Below are 25,717 nucleotides of genomic sequence, written 5' to 3'. Positions count from 1 at the left end.
TATTTGTGAATTTTTATATTTTCAAAATGTGTGTAGCACATGTATATGTATACATCAATGTGCACATATGTGTTAGAGAAGGTTCAAACCTGCCTCGAGATCGAGCGATCCCTCATGCCTCCCAGTGGTTTGCACCTGCACCACACCACAGCATGTGTACATTTCACAGTACTGTATCATTCTTTTTATTACAAAGTTATTTTTATTACACAGTATTTAGTGTGCCAACATAATATACAGCGCTGTACAAAGTCCAAAACTGCCCCTCAGTAGGGCTCGCAATCTAATGTCCCTACCATAGTCAAATGTCTAAGGTCAATTTTGGGGGGAAGCCAATTATCTATCTGCATGTTTTGGAATGTGGGAGGAAACTCACACAAACACAGGGAGAATCTGCAAACTTCTGGCTGAGATTCGAACCTGTGACCCAGTGCTGCAGAGGCCAGAGTGCTAACCTCTGGGCCACAACTCTGCCCACTTCCGCCCCTATTCATTCTTTATGGGGCTGCCATAGGGAGAAGCTACATACAGCGATTCACTGACATAAGAAAGCAGTAATTGCACTGCAAGGCTAGGTACAACATCGCAGTGGAGGTGGTGCCTTCTCCTATTAGTCTATGCCCAAAATGTGTGAATGGCCCCTTTGGTTCTATCATAAAATTTCTGGTCTTGGTAATGTTTATTTTGCATTATTAATCTGTAGGTCATTTAGCATTTTATACATTTTTTTGTGATAGAACACAAAACCCTTTTGACACTGATCCTGTCACTTTCATGTCGCCTTGTAAAACGAGAGGCAAAATATTTATGTATGAAATTTACGTGTAACTTGAGTTTCCCCTGTGCATTGTGAGTGAGCTGAAAACAGTCACTCTAAATGTTAAGGAGTTCATCTGCAGCAACAGGCTGTGGCAGAAACAGAGGCCCATTGCTAGAATCTTACAAAGATTCAGTTCTGAGAAGTGGCAAAGAGTTCCTGCCCTTAGAGATATGAATTATTTATGTCAAGGATTACAGTGAGCTTTACATAAACATAGAATAGGTTTGTTACTTTTCAAACTGCATTTCTAACAATTTTAAAGTGTGACCTCTTCAAAGAGAAATGTGTGTTTTTTCATTTACAGTTTAAGAATATAATAAAATTAGGAAGATTTTATTATGCACTTGTCATTCAACATGTCTTTATTGTGCATTTTACTGTATGCGAACAGCTATTGTAACAACAAAAAGTACAATCATGTTACTGCTATTATTATGTCTTTTTAAATGATATTCACGTTAAAAGTGTTTGTACTTAGAATATATTTTTTTTGTAATATAATACAAACTGATAATATGATACAAAAAATGCAATGAAAGACACAACTCAATAGCAGTCTTTAGGAGTTTTCTGCATGTAACGTCAGTTGCTTTTTGACATTTTTAATGACAGTAACTCAATCTTATCTATCTGTATTTTTTTAAATTGTGTTTTTATTGAAGTTTTCATAGAAAAAAGGTGTAAATGCAATACAAACAAATAAAAGGTAGGAAAATACAAAACAGTAACAGAGAGGTACAAGGGTGGAAGGGGGGTACAAGTGTGTATTTCAAGGAGGTCTGCAAATAATACTCAGCTATACCATAATGTTCATCTATACATAAATACCAAGGAAAAATAAAATGGAGATGGGGAACAACACCAAAAAGTCTGATAACATTGCAATTTTTTAAGTCATTGTAAACAGGCAAAATGGTACATAGCATCCAGGAGACAGTATGGTGTATGTTAGAAAAGAAAAACAAAGCAGACTATAATACCAGATTAAGGTGCTTTGAATGAATAGAAATATTGAGTATAGAGTAAACCCCAACTAAACAAAGGAGAGACAGGGCTGGGAGAGGAAAAGGGGTAAGAGAAATAAGAGAAGGACAACCCTTGTGACCAATAGTTTTAGTTGAATAAAATTCCTCCTAATCCTCCCACGTTGTATAAAATTTAGGAGAAATTAAGTGGAACGACAACACTCACCTGCTGCAGTGTAATTTATTAGAAGAGCATTATTACCCTGAAAATGCAAGTGGTAGTTGTATAAGTTTAACAAGCTACCTTTTTATGTTTACATGTGTATGTGGAGCAATATATCCAAAAATATATTTTTTTACTCTCCAAAGAGTTTTTTGGGCATTGGAGTTCTTTCACCTTGGGGGAGTTATACCACTGCCTACTAGAGGATTGACATTGGCAAACAAAAAAAGCTATGTGCCAGCCCCGGATAATCCCTCCCATAATCAGCAAGCCTCAGTTTGTATCAAGGCCATAACTATTGTAAAAAGCCCATCTGGATCATTACCAAGGCACAGTGGGGCATGATCTGTATCCCTCAACAGAAAGAAAATAGGATGAAAACACAAGTCTTTGGCCTTTGGAAGGTTTGGAACCATTCTCAATGAGGAGAGAAGCATGGAAAACAAACTCTAATAGCTAATAGAAAAAACATCTTAGAACTACATAGTGCTCAAAGATCTGTCTGAAGAACCTATACCCCAATGGGAATGATGCAACATCTTGGAGCTTAGAAAAAAAGACAGAGTAGCACCCTTGCAACCTAGAAAAGATGCTCGAATGACTATTGGCATTTACAGACCCAGTGGATTATGTCTTCCGATGAGGGAAGATGATTCTTAACACTATATTCATGGACAATTTTCTGTTTGAACCAGAATGGTGGAATTATAAACACTAACGGTGATCAAGAATAATAGAAACAAATCAGTTTTAAAAACAAAGTAATTCATCTCATGGCCTGACCAACAGCCAACAAGGGTGGGAAGTCCTTTGAGGGACACTGGAGCACATTAGTTCTAGGTTTCAACTCACCTAGTCCCAATGTAGAACCAAAATTGGGTTCCTTACATGAGGCCATGTCTACGGGGAAAATAGTGTTAGTAAAGACAGGTTATACTTTTTCACTGCTAAAGGGAAGACATCCACCTTCTTATAGACACTAGCAAAGAAGACGGATAAACACTATGGCTGGCCAGCGGGTTTTACTTTGTTTACTGATATCTGCGGGCAGCAGTATAACCTGAAGGTGAAAGACCTCCGGTGTCCCCCAATACACTATTGAAAGTTCTGTTCTTTTCTCCAGGTTGCATAGGTTATCTTCCTCCAATATATTCTGATATGTTTATTCCTTCTGATCTTGTACTTTATATATGAGATATTGGGCCTGATTTAATCAGTGAAGCTGTATGATCCAGGAAACCTGGAATGGATTTCCCAAAAGTAATTTGCTGTTTGTTAGCAAATGATTTCAATCCTAGACCAGATCCATTCCAGGTTTCCGGGAACACCCAGCTTCACTGATGAAAGTATATCCTCTCCAGCCTTGGAGAGCTTTAATGAATCAGGCCCAGTATATACTGTATCAATTTCTATTTCTAGAGTAAATTATCTGTTATTACATCTATAACATATCTGTCCTGATTTGCCCTAACATGTTTGTACTTTGTAAAGTCTATGTCAGAGCTTTGGCATGCAACACAGCATACCACAAAGCACATGTTCTCTTTGTTTTGACTGAAAGTTCATACACAGACATTGCAGCATCCAAACTCTTGGTATTTACACAATGACGCTCCCCATTGTATGACCGCATACAAACAGGTACAAGGTGACCAGGACAAACCAGTTCAAAATGTTAAAAATAAAAAAACACATTTACTGAAATCCAAGCAAGTTTTTTTACTGACACAATGGGACTGATTTAATAATGTTCTCCAAGACTGGTAAGGATAGAATTTCATTAGTGAAGCTGGGTGATCCAGCAAACCTGGAATGGATTTCTTCAAAATCATTTACTATTTGCAAGCAAGTTTTTTGAATCCTGGATCACATCCATTCTAGGTTTGCTGGATCACCCAGGTTCACTGATGGACGTGTATTCTCTCCAGCCCTGGAGAGCTTTATTAAATCAGGCCCAATGATCCCACATGGGTATATCCAGCAATAAGCTACAGTCATATGTTGAATCTGTTTTTTTTGCACTGAGCATATTCTGACTACGAACAGACTACCCAGAGAGCTGAATCATTCTTGATAATTTGTCCATTTTCTGTCAATTTCTTATAAATTGCTAGCAATTCCTCTTATAGCAGATGATTTAATTTCATTTTAGGACCCCCAGATTTTTGTGCATCTGTATTTTAGGATCAGTAATTGAATCCATTTTAAATAAGTATTTTTCCTTCCTTTTATTGCTGTGATAGTATACCTCCATAATTTTATAAATATTAGATTATGTATCACTGCAATAGTATTTTTTTAGGCAAAAACTTGGACCATGTGTTCAAGGCAAGGTAAAGGGTAAGGGTTTGCTTTATTTTATAAAAGTAATCCTAATACTTTATCGTTTTCTATTGCACAGTGTATAATATACACTTTTTATCATATAATGCTATTTCAATTTTTTTTTCCCACAATTTCCTTTTTTACCTTTATCACTGCTGACCTCCAGTCTCCTCCTGTCTACATGTACTCACTTCAACATTGGCTGTATGGCATGGCTCTGTAACAGTTGACTGACAAGGACAACCTCGGCCATGCCAGTGTGATTTATATTGGTATCTGCTTGTAATTTTTATCAGGGGCGTCTATGACAGGGTGACATTGCAGGAATTCAGTTGTGAGACTGTCATAATCCCTTAAAGAGGATCTATCCTCACAACTTTCACTTTGTATAAAAGAGTGCGCACAGAAGGAGAAGATCACGGCGGTAAAGAAAGAAGAGGGGCCTCCCCTTCTTTTGAAGAAACAAAATTATAAAAAAACACATGGGAAACTCCCAGCAACTAGCATCTTGTCTGTTTTTTATTTATTTATTTATTTTTACATTTTTCTCCTAACAGACTTGTTTGTTTTTAAATTAAATTACACAGGTTATATGTCATTAAAAGTGGCAAAAGTTTTAAAATCATTTCTGTATATCATGAACACTTGGAATTTTCACAGGGGTATGCACACTTTTTAAATCCACTGTATGTATGTGCTAAATGAATATGGATGCATAGAAGAATGAGCTAATATGTATTTGGTGATTGGTGAGGTGCCCCTTCTGTGCACTGTATAGTACATCACAAACTTTATCCTGCTCTATTCCGAAAGGTGTCCTCTAAATTTTATGCTTTATTCAACCTTATTACATCATTATTAACCAAAGGTACCACTGGGATTTCTAGATTCCATTCTTTTCTGCTCACACATTTTTTTTAGTACAAATAAAGTAAAAATGTATCCCAAACAATAAATTAAATCAGGTATAATTTCTAATTTCATAATAGGAGTCATAACAAAGTACTTCTCCGCCATAATGGATTATATTATAGGTATTGTTTAATTTTTGTTTAGTTCAACTGAGCTTTATGCTACAAGACATTCAAACATATATTTAGTTCCACAAACCCTGTTCGGATAGTCCATAGAGAATGTCAGATAGAAGATAAATACTGCACATTGCCCTAAGATGAACCTAGAGTCAGATCACCAATCAGGTGACCCAGGTGATTTCCTAGGGCCCATCAGTTCCCCAGGGACTTGCCTGTTCCCTCCATTTATTTTCCCACCTGGGACTTTACTTTGGTAACTCGCTCTCCCTTGCTTGGAGTACAGCATATAGAGGGTAGAGTATGACTAGGGGGGTCAGAAAATGTGAAAAGTGCAGTGGAAAGTTATCCTGCAAAAAGCAAACACCACTTTAATATAGCTGTAAAATTCATGAGCAATATCTTAAACATCAATCATTCACTCACATAGTAGTAATGAAATCATTTGTATGTTGCATGGTTTCAATCAATATCTAAAAAATTTATATAATTAGCATATAAAAAAGAAGTCAGATTTGAATCGTAGTTTGGAGGAGTCAGAGTCAAAGATTTTATATGTTGGCTACTCAACCCTGGCCAAATCACATTAGGTACTTTTGATTATTTTAGAAGAATGTACAATAGTCCTCAAACCAATGTGGAAAGTGTCTTTTTGCTTCGGGTTTCTATTAAAATTAAAAATTGTCCTCTGTTCTAAAAGGTTTGATGCACAATTATTGTATTGGATTTTGTTCCTAGAGGTAATAAGTACTGAATCGTTATAACTGAGTTTCACCATTCACTGAAACTTGCGCTGACTGCAATTGTGTTTTTTTATATACAAATGACATTTGGGACAAAAGCAGGTAGGGTATCTATGTGGGCAGTAAGAAGTTGGAATACAAGTCTTTTTTTTATGTTACATTAGACTGTAATTCTGATTTTCAAACACCTTTTAAAGTAGAGGCTAGCAAATGTAGGCTTTGTTCAAACAATAAAACATTTCAAAGTGTGGCTGAGAGGTCTTCCAAGGAGACTTTATGTAAGGTGCACCTAAAATACTGAATGCAACAGTGCACTCTTATAGGGCGATGCATTTAACAGCAGAGTTCTGCCCTTTATCATTCCCCATCCTTGTAAAGCACAATGCTGCTGATGGACATGTGGAGTTCTGGTTTGGTAACCTGCACTATAGTCAAAGAGAACTAGTTGTCTGGACACCATGAGCAATAGACAGTCTGCACGTGGGATTACTTGTGTATGATTGATCAAGCTGCATTTGCACTTAAATTGCTAGAATGTGGTTATTTCAGCATTGTGATCCTATATGACTGAGGACTAAAAACTGTTTGTTTTTTTTATTTGATGCATCAAGGCCTTTATTTCATTAAAATAAATTAGATATATTCACAGTATGTTTTAGATTTTACAATTGTGTTCTAATAAAAAGATATACTGTTTGTAAAAATTATCTATAGCCGTATAAACCTGTCATCAGTATTCTACTGGATTTAGTATTTGTCTTTTTTAACCATGTTTCTCTTTTTACGAAAGTGTTGTAAGAACAGTTACATTTTATATGCCAGTGTTCTGTTTTTAATGTCTACAGAGGGATTTCAGAGCGTGTAATGTATCATTTGTGGTACATTTTGTGCATTAGCATGCTCATGTTCTTTTCTTTGTGCTTTTCTCAGTATGCCAGCGTTGAGCAAGATGGGGAACATTACATGACACCATCAGACTTTGTGCAGAGATACCTCAGGCTGCACACAGATCTGCACTTCAATCCCAAGACTGTAGACCTGCTAGGAGGAGTCGCTGACCAAACCAAAGATGGGTGAGACTAATTCCACTTCTGTCATCTAATTGAAGGGCCTATTTGTAAATGTTTCACTTAAAATTCACACAAACTTCTTTCATGGTTGTAAATCCTGTGTTATTGTGTGACTCTTGCATGAACATTTTTAGAAACAAACCTCAGTTCAGTGTCAGTTCATCAAAAATGAATACTGGAATTTGGTAGATGCTTGTATTTTGAGTTACCCAAATATTTCTTCTGTCCATATCGGATGGGCAAAATCACTTATTCCAAAACTCACACTGATTTGTATCAAGCCATTTCTGAAGTTCTGAAGTCGCTAAAGTTCGCCAAGTTCTGAAGTCGCTACATTTGTGGCTGCTTCCAGTTACCTAGTGTATAGCATTGGGTTGGTGTTATCTTTTAGTGATTTGTAGCCAAGTGAGCACAACACAAGTGTCAAACTGGGAAGTTGGTTGCTGGCATGTTGAGTTGCAAATCACTGTCAAATAACCGGTGTAGCAAAAAATAAAGAAATATATATATTTCCTTGAGAATTTACTAAATAAACAAAGAAGAGGGTTGCAGCAAATCACCTGTCTGGCACACCCTTCACATTTCTTTGGTACTTCAGTAATAAATACCGCTGACTTGCCTGCTCAGTCCACTGCTATTAATTTTTCAAAAATTATTTGCACCTCTTTTTAACTTGCAAGTGAAAAAAAGAACATTACACAATATTTCCTAAGTTATGTAGTCATTTATACATACTGCTTTGTAAATATGTAAATAAAATATGACTGAATATAATACAGCATATCTCAGATTTTACTTAACTATTCCAGTAAAATATCCCTTACTCATTTGTACAATGGTATGCCTTTCTTATTGTTTTAAAGTCCAACCTATTAAAGGAGACCTTTCACTGAGTGATTATTTAGGTTCCCATACTGAACCTGAATTATAAAAAACATAGCCTAAAGCAGACCTATCACCACATTTTTTTTACTTTATGCAAAAGGGTAGGTAACCCTTTTATATAGGAAGAAGATGGCAGCGCCCGATGGTTCCTCTGAGACGAAACAAAGAAAGAATCCAAGACGGCGCGGGACCAAATGGAGACCAGTTGTGGAGGGATTGAGGGCTCTGCGTAAGTAAAGGTGTCATTTTTTTAAATAAAAGTACTGCCCTTTGCTGTGCCCAAAACTTCCCAATTGGAAACAAAAATAGGTTTAATACCAATCCAACTGTTACTACAGAAGTACTTTAATACCAAAGCAGTAGTCATCTCACGTGGTAACAACCAAGTAGATCGTAGTCCCTATTACATCCTTATAATAAAAATCTTTTTATGTTTTCTGTAAATCTTCAGGATAGATGTAATCGTTGCCAGTCTACATATTGGAAACCTCCTTAGAAAGCATTAGTGTTTTATTACAATTCCATTAGATCGACTAGCAAAATGTAAAACGGAAATGGCAAGACTTTGTTACCTGAGCAGTACATTAGTCTTTCTGCTTTCCATGCTGGGAACGCCATCTGTTTAAATCTCTGTCAACACATGTGGGCTCTGACATAAGATAACACACTACAGTTTGCATTAGTTAAAAAGGCGAACAAGTGCACAGATTGGTGGCTAGATAGCAATACAGAAAATGTTTACAGAATGTACCACTTTGTTAACTTGAGCCCTCTGCGGCCTACTTCATCTCTGACAAAGTGTATTTATTTTGTTATCCACAGGTTGATCTCCTTCCAGGAGTTTCTGGCATTCGAGTCAGTGTTGTGTGCCCCAGATGCTATGTTCATTGTGGCTTACCAGTTATTTGATAAGAGCGGCTTGGGGGAGGTCACTTTCGGTAAGTGTTCAGAAAATAACATGGAAGGTATCCAGGAAAATTAGATTTTGCGTAAGAGTAAATGTATCCTAATATAACTGCCTGAATAAAAAAATAATTGTGCACACCAAGGTCATTTTTTTTTGCTTGCCTATTTAAAGCCTAACTGTAGTTGAGATTTTATAAGTTTGGAACAATCAGATTGGTATAAATGGATAGCCCTTTGATATTTTAATATTTCTTTAATAATGATGTTGTAATACCCAAAGCAGCCTGCTGAGGCATTAAACTGCAATAGCTACGGTATGAGTAGCAAGAATAAAAGAGAAACTTAAATATAAGGAGTACATTTATAAGGTTATGTGAGCGTCATCAAACATACAATGCAAGACTATGTTACTGGTGGATGTATTTTACATTGCAATGATGAATTTACCTGCAATGAACATTTAAACATTTGCCCATAGGTATTCGTGTTTCAACTGTCGACCAATCTGATTCTTTTATTGACTGATCACTTCTACAAAAAAAAAAAAAAAAAATGGTTAGAACTCACGTCATATTTTTTTCATTCTTGTTTTTTTACAGCCTGTTTCTTGCTTTTAGGAAATTTTTGCTCACATCTCTCTTAGCAATGACAACTAACGGGGAGCTCTGATCGGGTGTTAAGGAGAACCTCTCATTTCAGTGGTACAAAAGACATTTTTTATTTCAGATACTTATATTTCTCAAAGGCTATCTTGAATCAAAACATTTGTTTGTGAATATTTGCTGAGGCATCAGTATGTCATGAGGCAATGATGATGGATTTTGTAACTATTTCTTACTACACTTTTTAGTTTTTTACTTTTTTTGGTGAAGATATTCTGAATCGCACGTCTGGGCTCAAATACTGCACCTGTTATAGCAACCCCTAAGATTGTGAATGTGACCTTCACTGAGAGTGGTAGGCAATGTTAAACAGGTATCATACTGATCTGTGTCTGCTGTTATCCAAGGTTAAGTGTGCTACTAATTGACAGCTAATTCTGTACATGAAAGAAATATTCTTTTCAGTGGAATCAGGTCTTACAGAATCTGGGATTTATGGGATTTGAATACTATTGTTAACAATTACGTTTACACAATTAATTTGTTTGTAAAATTTGTTAATTTTTCTTTTTTTTCACTGTTGCATTATTTTGATTTTTTTTATCTTGAAATACAATACATTCAATGGGAAACAAAGCTTAAATTGTGCTTGATTTTGGTCAGCATTGCATGATCCAAGTGTGTCACAAATACTGTTTTTGTAAAGTAGAAAGACTTTATTAAATAAATATAGACTGTACATTCTTATAATATAAAGCATAACTTTTCTGCAATCTTACTGAAAAAAATATGTTTATATATTCATATATATTTGCATTAGAATTCTAAAAACTTATGCAGAGATGGTTAAGCATTTTTATTCTGACTGAGATCTGGCCAAATGAAGTTGCAGATTAGTCCGGTCATTGCTGCCATCTGCAAGTGAATGAAGATAATTATTTTCCAGGAGCACCAGCATTATGTCTAGAATGTGGTCCTTTCTCACTGGTGGTGCAGTCCATGTTCTCACAATTGGCCAGATTTATTAAAGCTCTCCAAAACTGGAGAGGCTAGACTATCATAAGTAAAATTAGGTGATGCAGCAAGTCTGGAATAGATTTCGAAATAATCACTTGCTATTAAGTGGCAAATATTTTCAATTTTCTAGCAGATCCATTCCAGGTTGGTTAGATTACCCAGGGTCTTCTATTATAGTTTATCTTCTCCAGCCTTGCAGAGTTCACCCCAATTGGCCACAAATTGCCCATTTCAGATTTATACAGAAACATGCATGTAATAAGCAAAATCCTATGTAATGAGTACATAAATCCACAAAAATGTGAATTGGAAATCACCCTATGTTTATCTTACTATTGAAAGCTTTGTTTTTTTTTATCTAAGAGACTGGAATCCTGCAGTGCTGATTTGGTATCAATAAAACTGATGGCTGTGTAATTACTGAGATTCTAACTAATTCCTTTAGTGTATCATTTTTACCTTCCAACTGTGTTTAAAGAACATTTTGTTTTTATTTTACTTCTAAGAGAATGTTAAGGAAATATTTGGGCAGACCGTCATTCACCACCATATCCCTTTCAACTGGGACTGTGAGTTTATTCGGCTTCATTTTGGCCACAACCGGAAGAAACATCTTTCCTACTTGGAGTTTACACAGTTCTTACAGGTGAAATATTTATGTTTATAATTCATAAACAGTCATGGTTTAAGAATACTGGAAAACGTTGTGTATTTTCTTTTTTCATTGTCTTTCCTTAACTTCTTCAGGTACAAAAACTATTTACAGTGTAATGATATCACTAGAAGCTTATTCAGACCCATGGTAAAAAAAACAAAAAAACACTGGCATTATCACACCTGGATGCCTACTATGCACAGGTAGACGCCCAAGATAATTTTCACGCTTGGGCATTTTTAATTACTTCCCATTCAAGTCTATAGTGGCAGCAGAGGGGCATTGCACCTGCAGAAAACCGCATGGCAATGCTGCTGCCTCCTGACGCCTGTCAAATGGAGACTAATGAATGAACCTGTTCAGTCCAATGTTAACATGAAACACAAACAGTTTTTGCTATTACCAGAGCAAGAAATGATAAAACATTCTTCATTGAAGACACCTGTTTCTGTGACAAATCAATAAGATGGAAATTAAAAGAACTGGAAAGTTTTACCCTCATTTCTTGTTCTTTTCCTAGCAGGACACAGACACCAATTTAAAGCTGACTGGTCTTAATTCTCCCTATTCTAAAAAGTAAAAACAATTTGGTTTTAATATTATTTTTTCAGATATTAGGAAATAGTAGATCAATGCAGAATTTTCAGGGTATAGTCTCTTTTTTTACCTGTCCTGAGCTTATCCTAGTAGTGAGTTGTAAAAATGAATTGTTTTGGTGTGCATAGATCACTAAAAATGTACAAGCATATAAAACTGAACCTAAAATAACGGTTGATCACCTGCATTCTAGGAACTGCAACTGGAACATGCTCGACAAGCCTTTGCTCAGAAGGACAAAAGTAAGACTGGCATGATTACAGCCCTGGACTTCAGTGATATAATGGTTACTATACGCTCTCACATGCTGACGGCATTTGTAGAAGAAAATCTTGTCTCTGTAAGTAACAGCTGGAATCAATATCTGTGTTTTTGTGTAAAATGTCAAAACAATTCTCATCCAAGCAGAGTTATTTTGCAAAATGTAGAACAGTGGTGAATTAAAATCTAACACAATGCAAAATGAAAGTAACCAGAAAAAGTTTTAGGTCTCTAACATGTAAATGTCTTTTTATATCTCTATATTTATATTTTTGATATTCCAGTATTATCACATGCTTGCCTGTTTTCTTACTTTGTGTGGTTCTTTCATTGCCATTTCTGTTTTTCAATTTCCTGGCTCCTCCTCTGTGGCTGTCATTCACTTCAAGGTAATTTCACCTGGCTGGCCCCAACTGTTCCTGTTCCCTCCAACAAATCAGTGGATCATTTTGCTGCTCTGTTGTCTTCCAAACAATAAATGTATCTATTTGCAGCCTCGGGTTCTCCCATTTAGCATTCTCATCAAAACACCTCCCAAAGCTTACAGCTTTACGTTTTCTTTTACCTTAAAATATATCTCAGGTAACCTAAAGTAGAGTTTTCAGAGAAGAGTAGGGAATGGCCAGTTTAGTTCAGGATAAAGTAAGTGGAAAGTCACTAGAAAATGTTGTCTCTATAGGATTTTTCATCGTTGTCAGTGCTGGTGCCGGTCAACTTTCAAGCTGTCAATGGACAAGCTGCAAGGTTGGATCCATCCCTCTGGGGAGCTGGACGGCACTGTCTTAACCTTTACCACTCCAAAACTGAAACCCCAAACTCTATACTGGAAGTACAGTGTTTGAATACACTGTGAATTATGCCGCTATCAGGGGCAACATAGTATTTTAGAGGGTTAATATCTGCATTTGATTCTTCTGACTTTTAGAGGGTATAGTGGAAAGATCATGGAGCTGACACAATCATTTACTGTTGTAATATCCATAGTAGAGAGTAGAGAGGATATCTTAATATTGCATTTCCTTTGCACTAGCATGTGATTTGGTATGTTTGCAGCCATTCAGAAGGTTTTGGGTACTATTGGTGTAAACAAAGCCTACCATTTATTTTGCAGGAATTTAAGTAAATATTTTGTGAAATTCCTATGTGATGTTGCAGATAATATAAATGATTTTTATCTAGAGGCAAGGACTATTTTTTTTTACTAAGATCTTGCTGTTCTACTGTAGCAAACCATAACACATATGACATCTTATATTTAACATTTTTTCCCTCTCTGAACATGAAGTTATCTAGATATGGCAGAATAAAGAGACATATCATAAGATTCATATCAATTGAGAATTTTAAATAACAGTTCTTTTTTAAGGCTGCTTTTGGCTGCGAGTAAAGATATTGCTTAGCAATCTGATTGAGAAATCACAAACAAATAAACGTTTTTACTAACTCTTTAAGCTCTCAATGGGCTGTAAGTACCTATATTGGCTGTAACTGTTTCTCATTTATCTTGTGCTGTTTTCTTTAGGCTGCCGGAGGAACTATCTCACACCAAGTCAGCTTCTCCTACTTTAATGCGTTTAATTCCTTGCTAAACAATATGGAATTAATACGGAAGATATATAGTACATTAGCAGGCACAAAAAGAGATCTGGAAGTCACTAAAGGTAATCTTTTAATTGTGCTTTTATAATTTTCCATGTTCATATCTTTTACTTGAAGCATGAAGAGTGTCAAAACCTTAAATTAAATATATCCCTCAATAGCCACAAAGATTAAAAATCCACTGTTTTTGTGCCAAATGCAATACAAAACCTAAATATTAAATCCTGTGCAGAGAGCTGAGGGAATCCAAAGGATCCACTGAATACAGGCTGCCTGCAGAAAACTACAGGCAGGGTGGCTATAAGACCAGTCTCCTTCACAAAAAGAAATAGCAGTTCTGGCTGCTCCTTTATTTTAGGAAATTTCCACACGTAGGAAAGTGCAAAGGTTCATATTGGTTTGCTGTACAAATCTGAAAAATGACATCTTGGAGTTTAAAAAAAAGAATAGGTTTTTCAGGCCTGGGTTGCAGCTTTAAACTTTATTTTATTATCGTTCTTCAAAATTGTGAATGTGTTTATGATTTTCTTACAGAGGAATTCACTAATTCTGCAAACAAATTTGGACAGATTAGCCCACTAGAAATTGACATCTTGTTCCAGCTTTCAGACTTATTTAATGCTACTGGGTAAGTGTGTGCTGAACATAAAAGGTTTCACCACCCTTGGCTCATATTGACCTTATCCAAGGACAGATCCTGCTACTCTCACAGCAACCTAAAGATAACAAAGTGTGGTCAAGGCTCAGTCCCTCTGAAAACCTGAGGTGAATAATTGTAGTTTTCTGAAGCAAGTCACCAAAAAAAATCTCTGCATCAAAGTCCCCGTCCATTTCAGTGCAGGTGGCTTTGCAACGAGAGGCACGCCCTTCCCCTAAGAGCCTACCTAAATTTGTGGTCCCATTTTTTTAGATTTTGTCGACTGACCTTACCAACTGTTTGGCCTTTCTGGTGCTTTCATGATTTTTAAAGACTCCAGCAGGTCATCCTCTATAAATATTGTAAAAATGCTGAGCTGAAGGCAATAGTTAATTAAAGCAGTCCACCTGGTGGGTTCATGAAGATAAAAATGGGGATTATGCCAATTCCCTATACTGTACCTATCCTCTGTTGGATGTTCAATTTATTCAAGAGGCTGTAATGGTGAGGATCCTAAATTCCATGCTATCAGTAGTGAGTAGCAGTGTCTCATGAAGCCTGTTGATAAATTGACTTAATTTGTGCAGAGGTTAGGGATAAGAAATCTTTTTTTTCATCTGGAGGTGTTTGTCAATTATTCCTTGTTTTTTTTATTGCATGAACTATTACTGTGATATTTGTAATGATAAACAACATGCAGAGTTTTTTATATATATTTGGTTATGTATGTTAATGCGCCTATCTTTTGTGTACAGACGCTTGACTCTGACAGATATTGAGAGAATTGCACCACTAGAAGAAGGAGCTTTGCCTTACAATTTAGCTGAAATCCAGAGGCAGGTAGGTGTGGAATACAAACTTCAAGTTCAGTGTAGAAGAGTGGTTTGCAAATTATGAGATAGTTATCATTAATACATATACCTTCTGTTAGTAGTTGTATGGTAGTGCTCAGTATCCAATAAAATGCTGCATGGAGCCTTTTAAAAAAGACGGTTTTTGAACATGCCATCATTTATTGATTTTGACTGAATATAGGCTTCTGTGCATTCCAATAAATCCGATAGACCTAAGGTAATGTAGATTCTAGGGCATAGGTGGAACCTGCATTTTGCCCAAAAACTCTATGTAAGGTTTCAACATGTCAGGGATTAAAGGGAATGAGTCACATGGCTCTCATAGGCATATAGAGCAGGGTGGGTAATCGGAATCCAGCATTAAATAAAACTGTGCATAGTCATAGTATGGACTGACATTCACTGTATGATCACAGCTCTTGGTGTCAGAGTAAAAAAATAATACCTGCCTTTGTATACTCTTGTCTACTATTACTACTCAATTACTACTTTATTCAATGTTATGCCACTTGGCATAGGAGAAACGTATTTTGTGATTGCAATCACTTAAGTGCATTGGAGGTTGGCCAATGTTTATTTTGAAGGATATATATGGGAGATTCTTGAGGATGACTTGTGTGCTTTAAGCCACAATATAGTTATGGTATTTGACTCCAGTCATCCTTTTCCATTTGCTTTAAAAGAATAAAATATGTATATAAATGTTTGATTGGTCTATCAAAACTAGAGGAAAATTTAAACTATTACCTATATTACCTAAATAGGTAAATCTCTGCATTTAAAGGATGAAACCTAATTGTTTGAGCTCCTCCACTTTTGCTTCAGTTTTTTTTTAATAAGCTTCACTTTAGCAGACTGAGCAGAAAGAAGGTTGATGCTAAGATGCTAAACTGAAATTCATTTGCACTCTGGATTTTTGTAACTAAATTCTGTTCATACATGAATTTTACCAGCACTATGACAGATTTGACAGCTAACTGTGATGAAAACATTACATCGTTCTCTTACAGCTGCATGTTTTAATATAAAACATACTATGTTTGTGAAAATTGACATTTTTAGATTATTTCTTGTCAATTACATAGCTGAAAAATGTTTGTTTGGTTAGCTGTCTGGTAGGCTGAATGCATTTTTATATCTCTCTGCTTAGATTATGCAGAAATCTAAAGCTGTAATTGATTCCTTCAGTTTTACTTCCCTCTATATTTGCTGTTTTGTATCCTAGTCACACCCATTATTCTTTAGCATATTTAAATTGCAACCACGTTATATTAGCAAGATAAAGGATTGTGAGAGTTAACATGTCCTAAAGGACAAATATGGATTTTGGAGTTGGAGTTGGAGTTTTATTGTACAATGATGAGTTCTCAAAAAAAGGTTTACAAAGCTGACAACCCACCTAAGATTAAAGATTTCTGTTTAGCCATGTAAAGAGAAAATGTATTAGGCGATAAAAAAAAGAGTACCATCAAGTGTATTTAACAATTTTAAGGTTGGACCACAATATCAACTTGGGGTCCACCAACTGTTAAATTGGCCTTAGGAGGCACTAGACATAATTCATCTCAACACAGCATATACATTACTGCCACATATTTATAATGATTGAATCATGTTGATGATTGTACCCGACGTGTTTCGCCTTGTTAGGCTTCCTCAGGGGTAGTAATTTGGCAACATGTGTTTGGCAACTAATGTTATGTTTGTATCTAGATCAATAAAGATATGGCTATTATATAATTATACTATTAATGTGTGTCCTAGTATTTACTTAAATATCAACTGTTTGCAGAAACATATAATATATATCTATATATAAATAAGTGGTAAACAGATTGAAGAGGAGAGTATTGTTTTCCCCACCAAAAAAAGTTTGTATATGTATATGCTGTGTTGAGATGATCTATGTCTAGTGCCTCTTAATGCCAATTAAACAGTTGGTGGACCCCAAGTTTATATTGTGGTCCAACCTTAAAATTGGTAAATACACTTGATGATACTGTATTTGCTGTATTTTGTGACCTCTTGTAATTTATCCTGTACATTTTTAACCACAAGAAAACACTGTTGCTAATGGCAAATGCAACTAAATTTGTCTATGTAAGATATTAATTTATGTATCTTTAATTTAATACTATTCTTTTTTGTGCAAAAAACCCTGCTTTTCTTCTCTTCACAAATATGTTTTTTGATATGTTAAATTAAGGGTTAGCACATAGTTCCTTGAAGAACTTTTATTAATTTAGATTTCCATCAATACCTACTACTTTAGATAAAAATCTTAATATTTACGGTTGTTTTTAAATTTAATCTCCTTCAGCCTTCTAACTGTAGTTTGCCAGACAGTTTAGAATCAAACTTCTAATGCTTTAATGACCATGCTTATATCATAGAGAGTTTTAAATGTCCATCAACGTCTGCTAATATTTGAAATGAAAATGTGCAGTGTATAATGCTGCAGGATGTATGGTTGAGTATGTAATAGATAGCCGTATAAAAGTCACATTGAATGTGAATTTCTGAATCCTTCAGCAGAGCCTTGCGAATACCTGCCAGGCCTGCTTAGTGCTACAGAAGTGTCATGAACAGATGTTCAGGAAGTCAGGCTTTTACTTGTTTTGAAATTGCTCACAACCTGTCGCTCTGGGATGGTGAATGTCACAATAGTTAACCTTGTTGGCCCACCAACAGAGACAAATGAGGTCAGGAAGAAATTTTATTCACCCAATACATTTTCTCCCTACATGCTCAAACAGACCTTACTGAAGAAGCAAGGGAATTCTCATTTAGGAATTGTACAATGTTTTCTGCATACAAAACAGTTTTGTGATTTGGGGATATTATCTTTAGCATAAGAGTAAAAAAAAAAATATATGTGTTGCATTTCTACCTGGATTTATGTCATGCTTTGTTGGCTTACATTGGAAACTAATAGTCAACATTCCAACGTGGGTGTTTATTTCTCTGGAATAACAAATATACAGAGTGACAATGAATTGAGTAAAGCCACTTGTGGTAGATTACTTATTATATACAGACACCCCATAAAGATCCCTGGAAATGTTCTTGGCATCCCAAGAGTAAGACTGACTAGGGCCTTGTACCAATGGGTTCAGTTTGCATTAAATAAATATGTACTACAGGAATACACATGAAATTTGCTTGCTTTCATCAAATTATCTGGAGACTTTTATTGCACCCTTCAACTCCAAATTAGGGCTATTTCAGACTTTTGGTTGACTGTAGATTTCTGCCACTGGCTCAACCATGGTTGTAAAGAATTTTGTACACACATTTGCACGCAACTGTAGGGCGCTGTGAGGTTGCAGACAGAAGCAAGCTGCTTTTGGCCACGTGCTTGCTTTTCCCTCTCTGGAGATAGAACCACAAAGAAGAAGAATTACTTGAGGTGTGGTTTGTCACTCATGGGTGCATAGGAGCATAACAGAGCGATGAACTGCACAGTTTTCCACCACATGTATGAAAGAGCCTTAGGAAGGTTAAACACTGATCTAAATGGAAGCCTTGGCTATTACTTAAAACAAGCTGCTGGAGGGTACTCAAAAAGCTTTAAAACTAGGGAATGAGTGGTACATGTGAAATTTAGAAATTATGTATTTTATATTTAAACATAGTCACCAGGAAGACTTACCTGGGATAAATGTTTGGAGAATTTCATATTTATATTCTAATCAATATTCCTATGTAAACATACAGGATATCCAGGTACCATTGCATACTGTAGCAGATGATTCCATTTGAATAAAAAAGTAAGATTAGATGATTTTTCATCTAGCTCACTAACCACAGATACTGTGTAATATCAAAGAGCCATTTATTCCAAGCTGCATGAAGCTGTTCTAAGATCTATATATTGAACTGGTTCAATGGGTGACTTTTTGATATTTTCTTCCCACCTCACCATTACCTGTCTGCTTATACTTTCTGTTTAGTCCCCTCCATTAATACATTGCCTATAAAAGTAAAATTAGTACAGAAATGTCTACAGTTTATTTGTCATCCAGATCTCCATTTCTGCCTAATAAACACTATATGTGTGATTGCCATGTCTTCATCCCGGCTGTGTGGCAGGTCACATGTCAATAAGCTGTTTTGACATGTTAAGGTAGACTGACAGAATCACGTTGCGGCTGACTGTCTGAGCCTTTCTATATATTGCTTCTCTGAAAGCCATTTATGAGACACCTGTTGGGGCAGCAAAATTAGGTGTCTGAGCAAAGCCTACAAGAGAATTCAGACTGATTAATGTCACAGCGGTGATTAATCAAAACTAATTACTGTATTCAAGCAGCAGAATCCTAACTTCATTTTGTTGATTCTGGGAGGCGGGAGAGAGATGTGCTCTGGGTGCTTCTTGGTAATGGTCTAGTAGACTAGAGCAATTGATGACAAGGGAAAAGTACTCGTTGCTTTTGGCATTCCAGTCAAAACACTGTTTACAGCTCATTTATTAGGAAAAAAATAAAATAGTGCAAAGAAAAGTGGGTGTCATGTCTAAGAGCATGAACAAACAAGTAGTGATTTTGCTAATATACACCAAGACCTTCATGTGCTCAGATAACTCTTTTTCCTGTTGGAAATAGACTCTCTTGGAAAGCTTTTTTTTTTAATTTTTATTTTTTTAGGTCTTTACCATTTGTGCCAGTTCTGTGATGTCTTCCATATAGTTTATCTTTGGAAGCTCAAAAAATGTAATTGAAAAATAACAGATGGCAACATTTCCTTTGTCTGCTGAATTGTCAACAGCAAACAACTCAAACACCACAAAATATCCCTCCGCACATTGGACAAAAATTCTTTGTTCTAGCCTTCCTTTACTTTGCAATGCAAACATATACATTGTTGTCTGGTAACATATAACAGGGATTCTAATCGTTCACCACTCTTTTTTTTAATGTATTTCTTTGTCCTGAATACCTTCTCCAAAACAGAGCACCTCTTGACATGATTATTATTATTATTATTATTATTATTATTAATAAACAGGATTTATATAGCGCCAATATATTAGGCAGAGCTGTACATTAAATGACTGATTTGTAGCCTTATAGCTATATATCTGCACTGTGATATCATCTTGACACTGCTGCTTAACTTTTAGTTTGACAATAATTAGAATTATATGTAGTCATGACACTGCTGTCACTGCTGCTGCTCAGTGTTCTTCTTGCTGGAGAGGAAGCTGTACCTGACGACCTACATTATGAGCATTTGTGTTTGCAATTGTATTTAATATACAGCGCTGAAAAATATGTTGCGCTATAAAAAATCCTGTTTATTAATAATAATTATAATAATAATGTGACTTTATTCACTTAATACATTGCAGCAAATTGTGTGGAATGCCCTTTTTGTGCCTTTGTGGGTTAACTTGATTGTTGTCCATAGTAACACAACTCTATTTCCAAACAAGTTGGGATGTAGAATGTAAATAAAAACTGAATTCAGTGATTTACAAATTATCAAAACCATATATTTATTTGAAAATAGCAGAAAGAGAACATTTCAGATTTTTTATTATTTTTTTTAAATATAGGCTTATTTTGCATATGATCCCAGCAACATGTTTCAAAAAGTTGGGACAGGCATATTTACCACTGTGAAGCATGAGACTTCGAACTTCTGGCAGGCCATTTTAGCACCCAGCTTTTCAAACTTTTGTTGTAATAGATTTAAAATGCAGGTTGGCATTTTATTGCAGAAATGCCTACCCATAAAAATCTCATCTGGATAGCAGATCTTTCTAAACTCCATGGTCCAACTTCTTCTTAATGCATCATCCATAATTTCCTCCAAAAATTAAATTTTGGTTTGTCAGACCACAGAACTGTTGTTCACCTCACTCTCAGTTTTATTGCATTTGTGGATGTAAGAACAAACTGTGTTCACAACAGTTTTCAGAGGTGTTCCTGAGTCCGTACAATGATATCCACTACAGAATGATGTCTGATTTTAACACAGTTCTGCTTAAGAGTCTGATGATCACAGTCATCCAGTATTGTTTTCCAGCCTTGTCCCCCAGTGATTTCTCTAAATTCTTTGAATCTCTAAATTATATTATGCACCATGGATGATGAAATCCCTAAATTCTTGTCAATTATACATTGAGAAACATTATCATCAAATAGCTTCTCTGTTTGCCTGCTTAGTGTTTCTCAGAGTGGTGTACCCCCTCCTCATCTTTATTTTCATGAAGATCAGACTTTTGGCCTCTCTGGAATTTTCTTTTTTTTCCCCAATCATGGGACTGACCTGTTGCAAATGAACTGGTAAAGGTGTTCCACCAGATTTTTTTCTTTAGTCCTTTATTGCCCCTGTCCCAATTTAATTGTGTGTGCATTTTTGTTTGTATGTGCCGCTGGCATCAAACTCAACATAAGCATATATTTTTCATAAAGCAATATAACCTATCAGTTTCAACATTTGATATGTTGTCTTTGTGCTTTTTTCATTTAAATTTAGGATATTTTGCATATTTGCATATCACTTTATTTTTTATTTAAATGGTATCCAAACTTTTCTGGAAATAGGGATGTATAATTGAATTCCTTGCAGACCTTTTACTATATCTTCATACTAATCTGACCAGTCAGCTGAATAACGCCATGGTATCTTCCAGTGTATGCCTACCTTGACCTGGCCAGTAAGCCAAATAATACTACAATATCCTTGGTTGTATGCCAACCCTTACACAGACCCGACTGGTCAGCTGAATTATGCCACAATGTCTTGACCATGACTACCTTCAGGAAAATTCACTGTTTTAGCAGTCTTCTTTCAAGTGAAGTAAGTTATCTACTGCTGCTATTGAATTCCCTAAATGAAACCCCAGAAGATAAATTCTATTTCGATCCATGTGGTTCTAAGAGTGCGTAGACCGCTGTTATTACTGATATACAGCAAAATTCAGATAACCAGACATTGTGTGTTATCTGCTACTATTTAATTGGGTGAGAGAGACCTATCCTTCAAAGAAAATTACAGTATTTACAGGCATAGAAGTTTTAGCCAAGAAAATGATTTCAGACAATAGGGAGTATAATCCTTGGGTTTCTCTGTGACTTGGGGAAGCTTACGAGGAATGGAATTGTCTTTGAAATGGATTAAGATAAACAGGTGTTTCTAAGACAGGGAATCCTCATCAGAATAGAAGGTACCAGCATGTCTGCCTTTTCAAATCAGGCCTTATGGCTGCCATAACTCAAACTTCAAGAGGCAGAACTATTTATTGTGGGATTTTTGGCTACAGTAAGTCTGCATGTTTTAATCCGCATTGCATTTATTCCACAACAACTTCTATTAGTAAAGAATTCCAAAACCCGTCATGAATCAAGGAAAAGTTACTTTTGAGTTTCTTTTCAGGGGTGGTATATAGACTAAGCCACCCTACCATGATTTTTTGAGGTGATTCTGCTGGGCTAAATCAGCTTCCCATGTCCTTTGAAAGCTTCATATATGAAAATTCAGGGAGTTGCTTTGTTACTGGAAACATGATTTTTACTTTCAGATAGGCTAAATCATCTCCTGGTGTTTTGTGTGGTGGGTGATTGCTGATTTTTCAACTGCAGTGAGCTCACTCTCTGAGCAGTAACAGATGATAACAAGTAGGTAAACTCACGTAGTTTTAGATACATTTGGAAATGGGTAGAACTTCTGATTGTTAACATCATCAAGGGGGTCATCCAAGTCTACTTGGTTTCTTTGGACAACTGATGACCTACATTCATGGTGCCTAGTGTATACGGGTTCTGCAAACTCTAAAAATAATACTGAATAATTGGTTAAGGGCTGGATTTACCTTTATGCACTGTAGACTTCTGCGTATACAGTGGCAAAGGGTCAGCTTTTTCTTGTATAATTATTGACTAAACTTTGTTTCACCATCACTAAAAATATTCTTTAATTGAAATACACATTATTTCAATATTCAAAGCCAGACAATGACCCTAAAAACACAATGTTTATGTAAAAATGTTGACCCAGAAGAGTAGTTTTATTTTGGGTGCCATGGCAGTCTAGGTAGATAAAAAAGACAACATAATGCAGTCCTATAATAATAATAATCAATACCTAATATAATGTTGTTTTAAATGCAAGCTATCTAAGCATCTGAATTTGACATGATATCACACTTTTTACAGTTTCTGTACAGCAGAGCAGAATGTGAAAGGAAGTAAAGTACAAGGAACCAATCAGTTCATCTGCTGACAAGAAGCATTCTAGCAGGAGGAGACCAGGAGAGCAGATAGATGGGCTTTTTACTGTGCTGCTTCCCATTTCACTGTCCAGTAACAGTCTGGGACAGGTCCAGCACAACCTGGCCTTAGAAGAAGTGACTTAAATAATTTTGCTCTTTAGAATAAGAACACTGAGCAGCAGAAATAGGTACTGTGGGGGATTCATTAGGGTGAAGTGGAATACTGCAGCAAAAGCTGGTTTTGTTATTAAACTAGCTAATATTTTTTGGCTGGAGTTCTGCTTCAAATTGGTGTAATGATAGCAACTATACCATTTTAAAAATAAAACCCTACATTTTGGTATTACTATGACTGAAAAATAGACTACACTCTGCATGATTTGCTATGCTAAGTATAGGAGTTTTTAATATTGATGATGGAATGTGGGACTAGTGAATGAAATCCAAAGATGTGGGTGGTATTTTTGGCAGGTGTCCCTGGGCATATATTAGAGAAGTAAAACATACTGAGAGAAAACAGGCAACAAAGAGCTAATGACATGGCAGTGCCGCAGCTATCATCAGCAGAGAGAGTTTTAATCCCTCTCTGAAAACATAATTATAGCTGGCCTTTTGAACTTTTGCAGTGATCTTTGTTAGTTAGCAAGTGCTGGAGCAGACTGTGCTGGGATAGCGCTGCTCCGATGGCAGCCGGCCTCTATTGAGTGAACTCGCTTACAGTGAAACTTCATCAAGCTTGACATAGCCTGATAAAACTAGCAGGGTATAAGTAAAGGTGCTGTCATCTCCCAGATCACAATGATTTAAAGAGCAGCCAGTGAGAGCAATCATGTTAAGCCTCAGTCATCCATACTACAGGTTTCATGTGTTTTACATAGTTGGCAGCATTATAAAATAAAGTCTAGGGCAGCCTTTGTCAACCTTTTTTCCCCAGAGGAACCCTAAAATAATTTCACGTGTCAAGGAACCCCTGCTATATTCATTCAGTTGGAATAATGCTTTTTGCAATGGTTTTAGTGGAGAAGAATACAATACCCCATACAATAATGGTCAGAATGACCCCTTTAAAGAAGCTAGAAAGGCCCTTGATTTTATGCAGCTGGCTTTGTCAAGTGGTATTGGCCCTGGAACTACGCAGGCGTCATCTTATGCGAGGTCAATCAGCCACAGCTTAAGAAATCCCTGACAAAATTTGGACAAACCCCCGTTTAGAATGGCTGGTATTTTGCGTCTGATACAAAATATCTAGGCTTACCATAATGTTTCAAAAGACAACAGATTCACCCATATATTGATTAAAATTTGTCTTTTAAAGGACCTACGCAAGCCCCATTCTCTGGGTGTTCCAATGCATGCAACTATTCATTTGCATAGGTAAAGGTATTTTTAGGCCCTTATTCCTTTGAAAGGATTTAGTTAAAAGATGAAAATGTTGAAACCATCTGTCTTCTGATTTAATTGCCTCAATCTAATTGCAACTAATTGACACAGTGGATAAGTTTAACTTACTGTCCTAGAAATAGCAAATTCTTAATAAGGGAGTGTCTACCTTTTTCAGAACCATATTATAAAAATATATTGTTCCATGATCTGTTCTTTTTTCAGGATACTCTGGCTGGGACAATTATGTTGATTTCAAAAACATGTTTCCTTCCCAAACTGACCTTAGACTGTGTTAATGACATATGACTATGGTAGGGACATTAGATTGTGAGCTCTTTTTGGGGGACAGCTAGTGACATGACTATGGACTTTGTAAATTGCTGCGTAATATGTTGGTGCTATATAAATATTGGTAATAATAATTAGAGGTTGCCATTGCTAACCCTTCTAAAATGCCAATTACCTGGCTCTCAGTTTGTTCCAGGAAGCTTATATACATTCCGAGTCACTGACCTGGGACACTGGTGAAGGTTAGGATTACTGACTTTGCAAGCAGCATACTTGTGGCAGTCATTGTTAATATAAAGCCATAGATACCCAGCTGGTTAGCATTGTTGTAAAGAAGTCAGTAAAGGCCTTTTAACATTGCTTCTGATAGTTATAACAGCAAACTTAAAAACTCAAATTAACCTTTCATTATAGGATCCCAGGACATGCCTTGTCTGACTTCTGCAGTCCTCAGAGGAATCATCCTTGTTTTCTTGTTTCTCTAATTTGAGTGTCTCTAACCCTTAACATTTATGGTCATTTTATTCCTGAAATTTGATATGCACATAACAGATCAGTTAATCATGAAGTAGTGAAGCACAGATAGCAATGACAACCCTGGAGTTTGCTCAGACAAGTCAGCACTGGCAGCTTCCTTA

General features: G+C 36.1%; 1 protein-coding gene across 1 annotated transcript in view; it reads left to right on the top strand.

Annotated features, from left to right (window-relative positions):
• Positions 1–25,717, top strand: part of SLC25A12 (solute carrier family 25 member 12) — a 76,902-nt gene that overhangs the window by 11,103 nt on the left and 40,082 nt on the right. The window contains exons 3-9 of the mRNA XM_072418331.1: positions 7,038–7,180; positions 8,885–9,000; positions 11,094–11,233; positions 12,033–12,179; positions 13,623–13,761; positions 14,234–14,327; positions 15,092–15,176. Of these exons, the coding sequence (XP_072274432.1) occupies positions 7,038–7,180; positions 8,885–9,000; positions 11,094–11,233; positions 12,033–12,179; positions 13,623–13,761; positions 14,234–14,327; positions 15,092–15,176 (864 nt within the window). The remainder of the gene's footprint in view (positions 1–7,037; positions 7,181–8,884; positions 9,001–11,093; positions 11,234–12,032; positions 12,180–13,622; positions 13,762–14,233; positions 14,328–15,091; positions 15,177–25,717) is intronic.

This window comes from Pyxicephalus adspersus, chromosome 7 (assembly GCF_032062135.1).
Source record: "Pyxicephalus adspersus chromosome 7, UCB_Pads_2.0, whole genome shotgun sequence".
NCBI classification, from domain to species: domain Eukaryota; kingdom Metazoa; phylum Chordata; class Amphibia; order Anura; family Pyxicephalidae; genus Pyxicephalus; species Pyxicephalus adspersus.
Note: the sequence above shows the minus strand (reverse complement) of the source record. Positions and strands in the feature narration are given on the sequence as shown.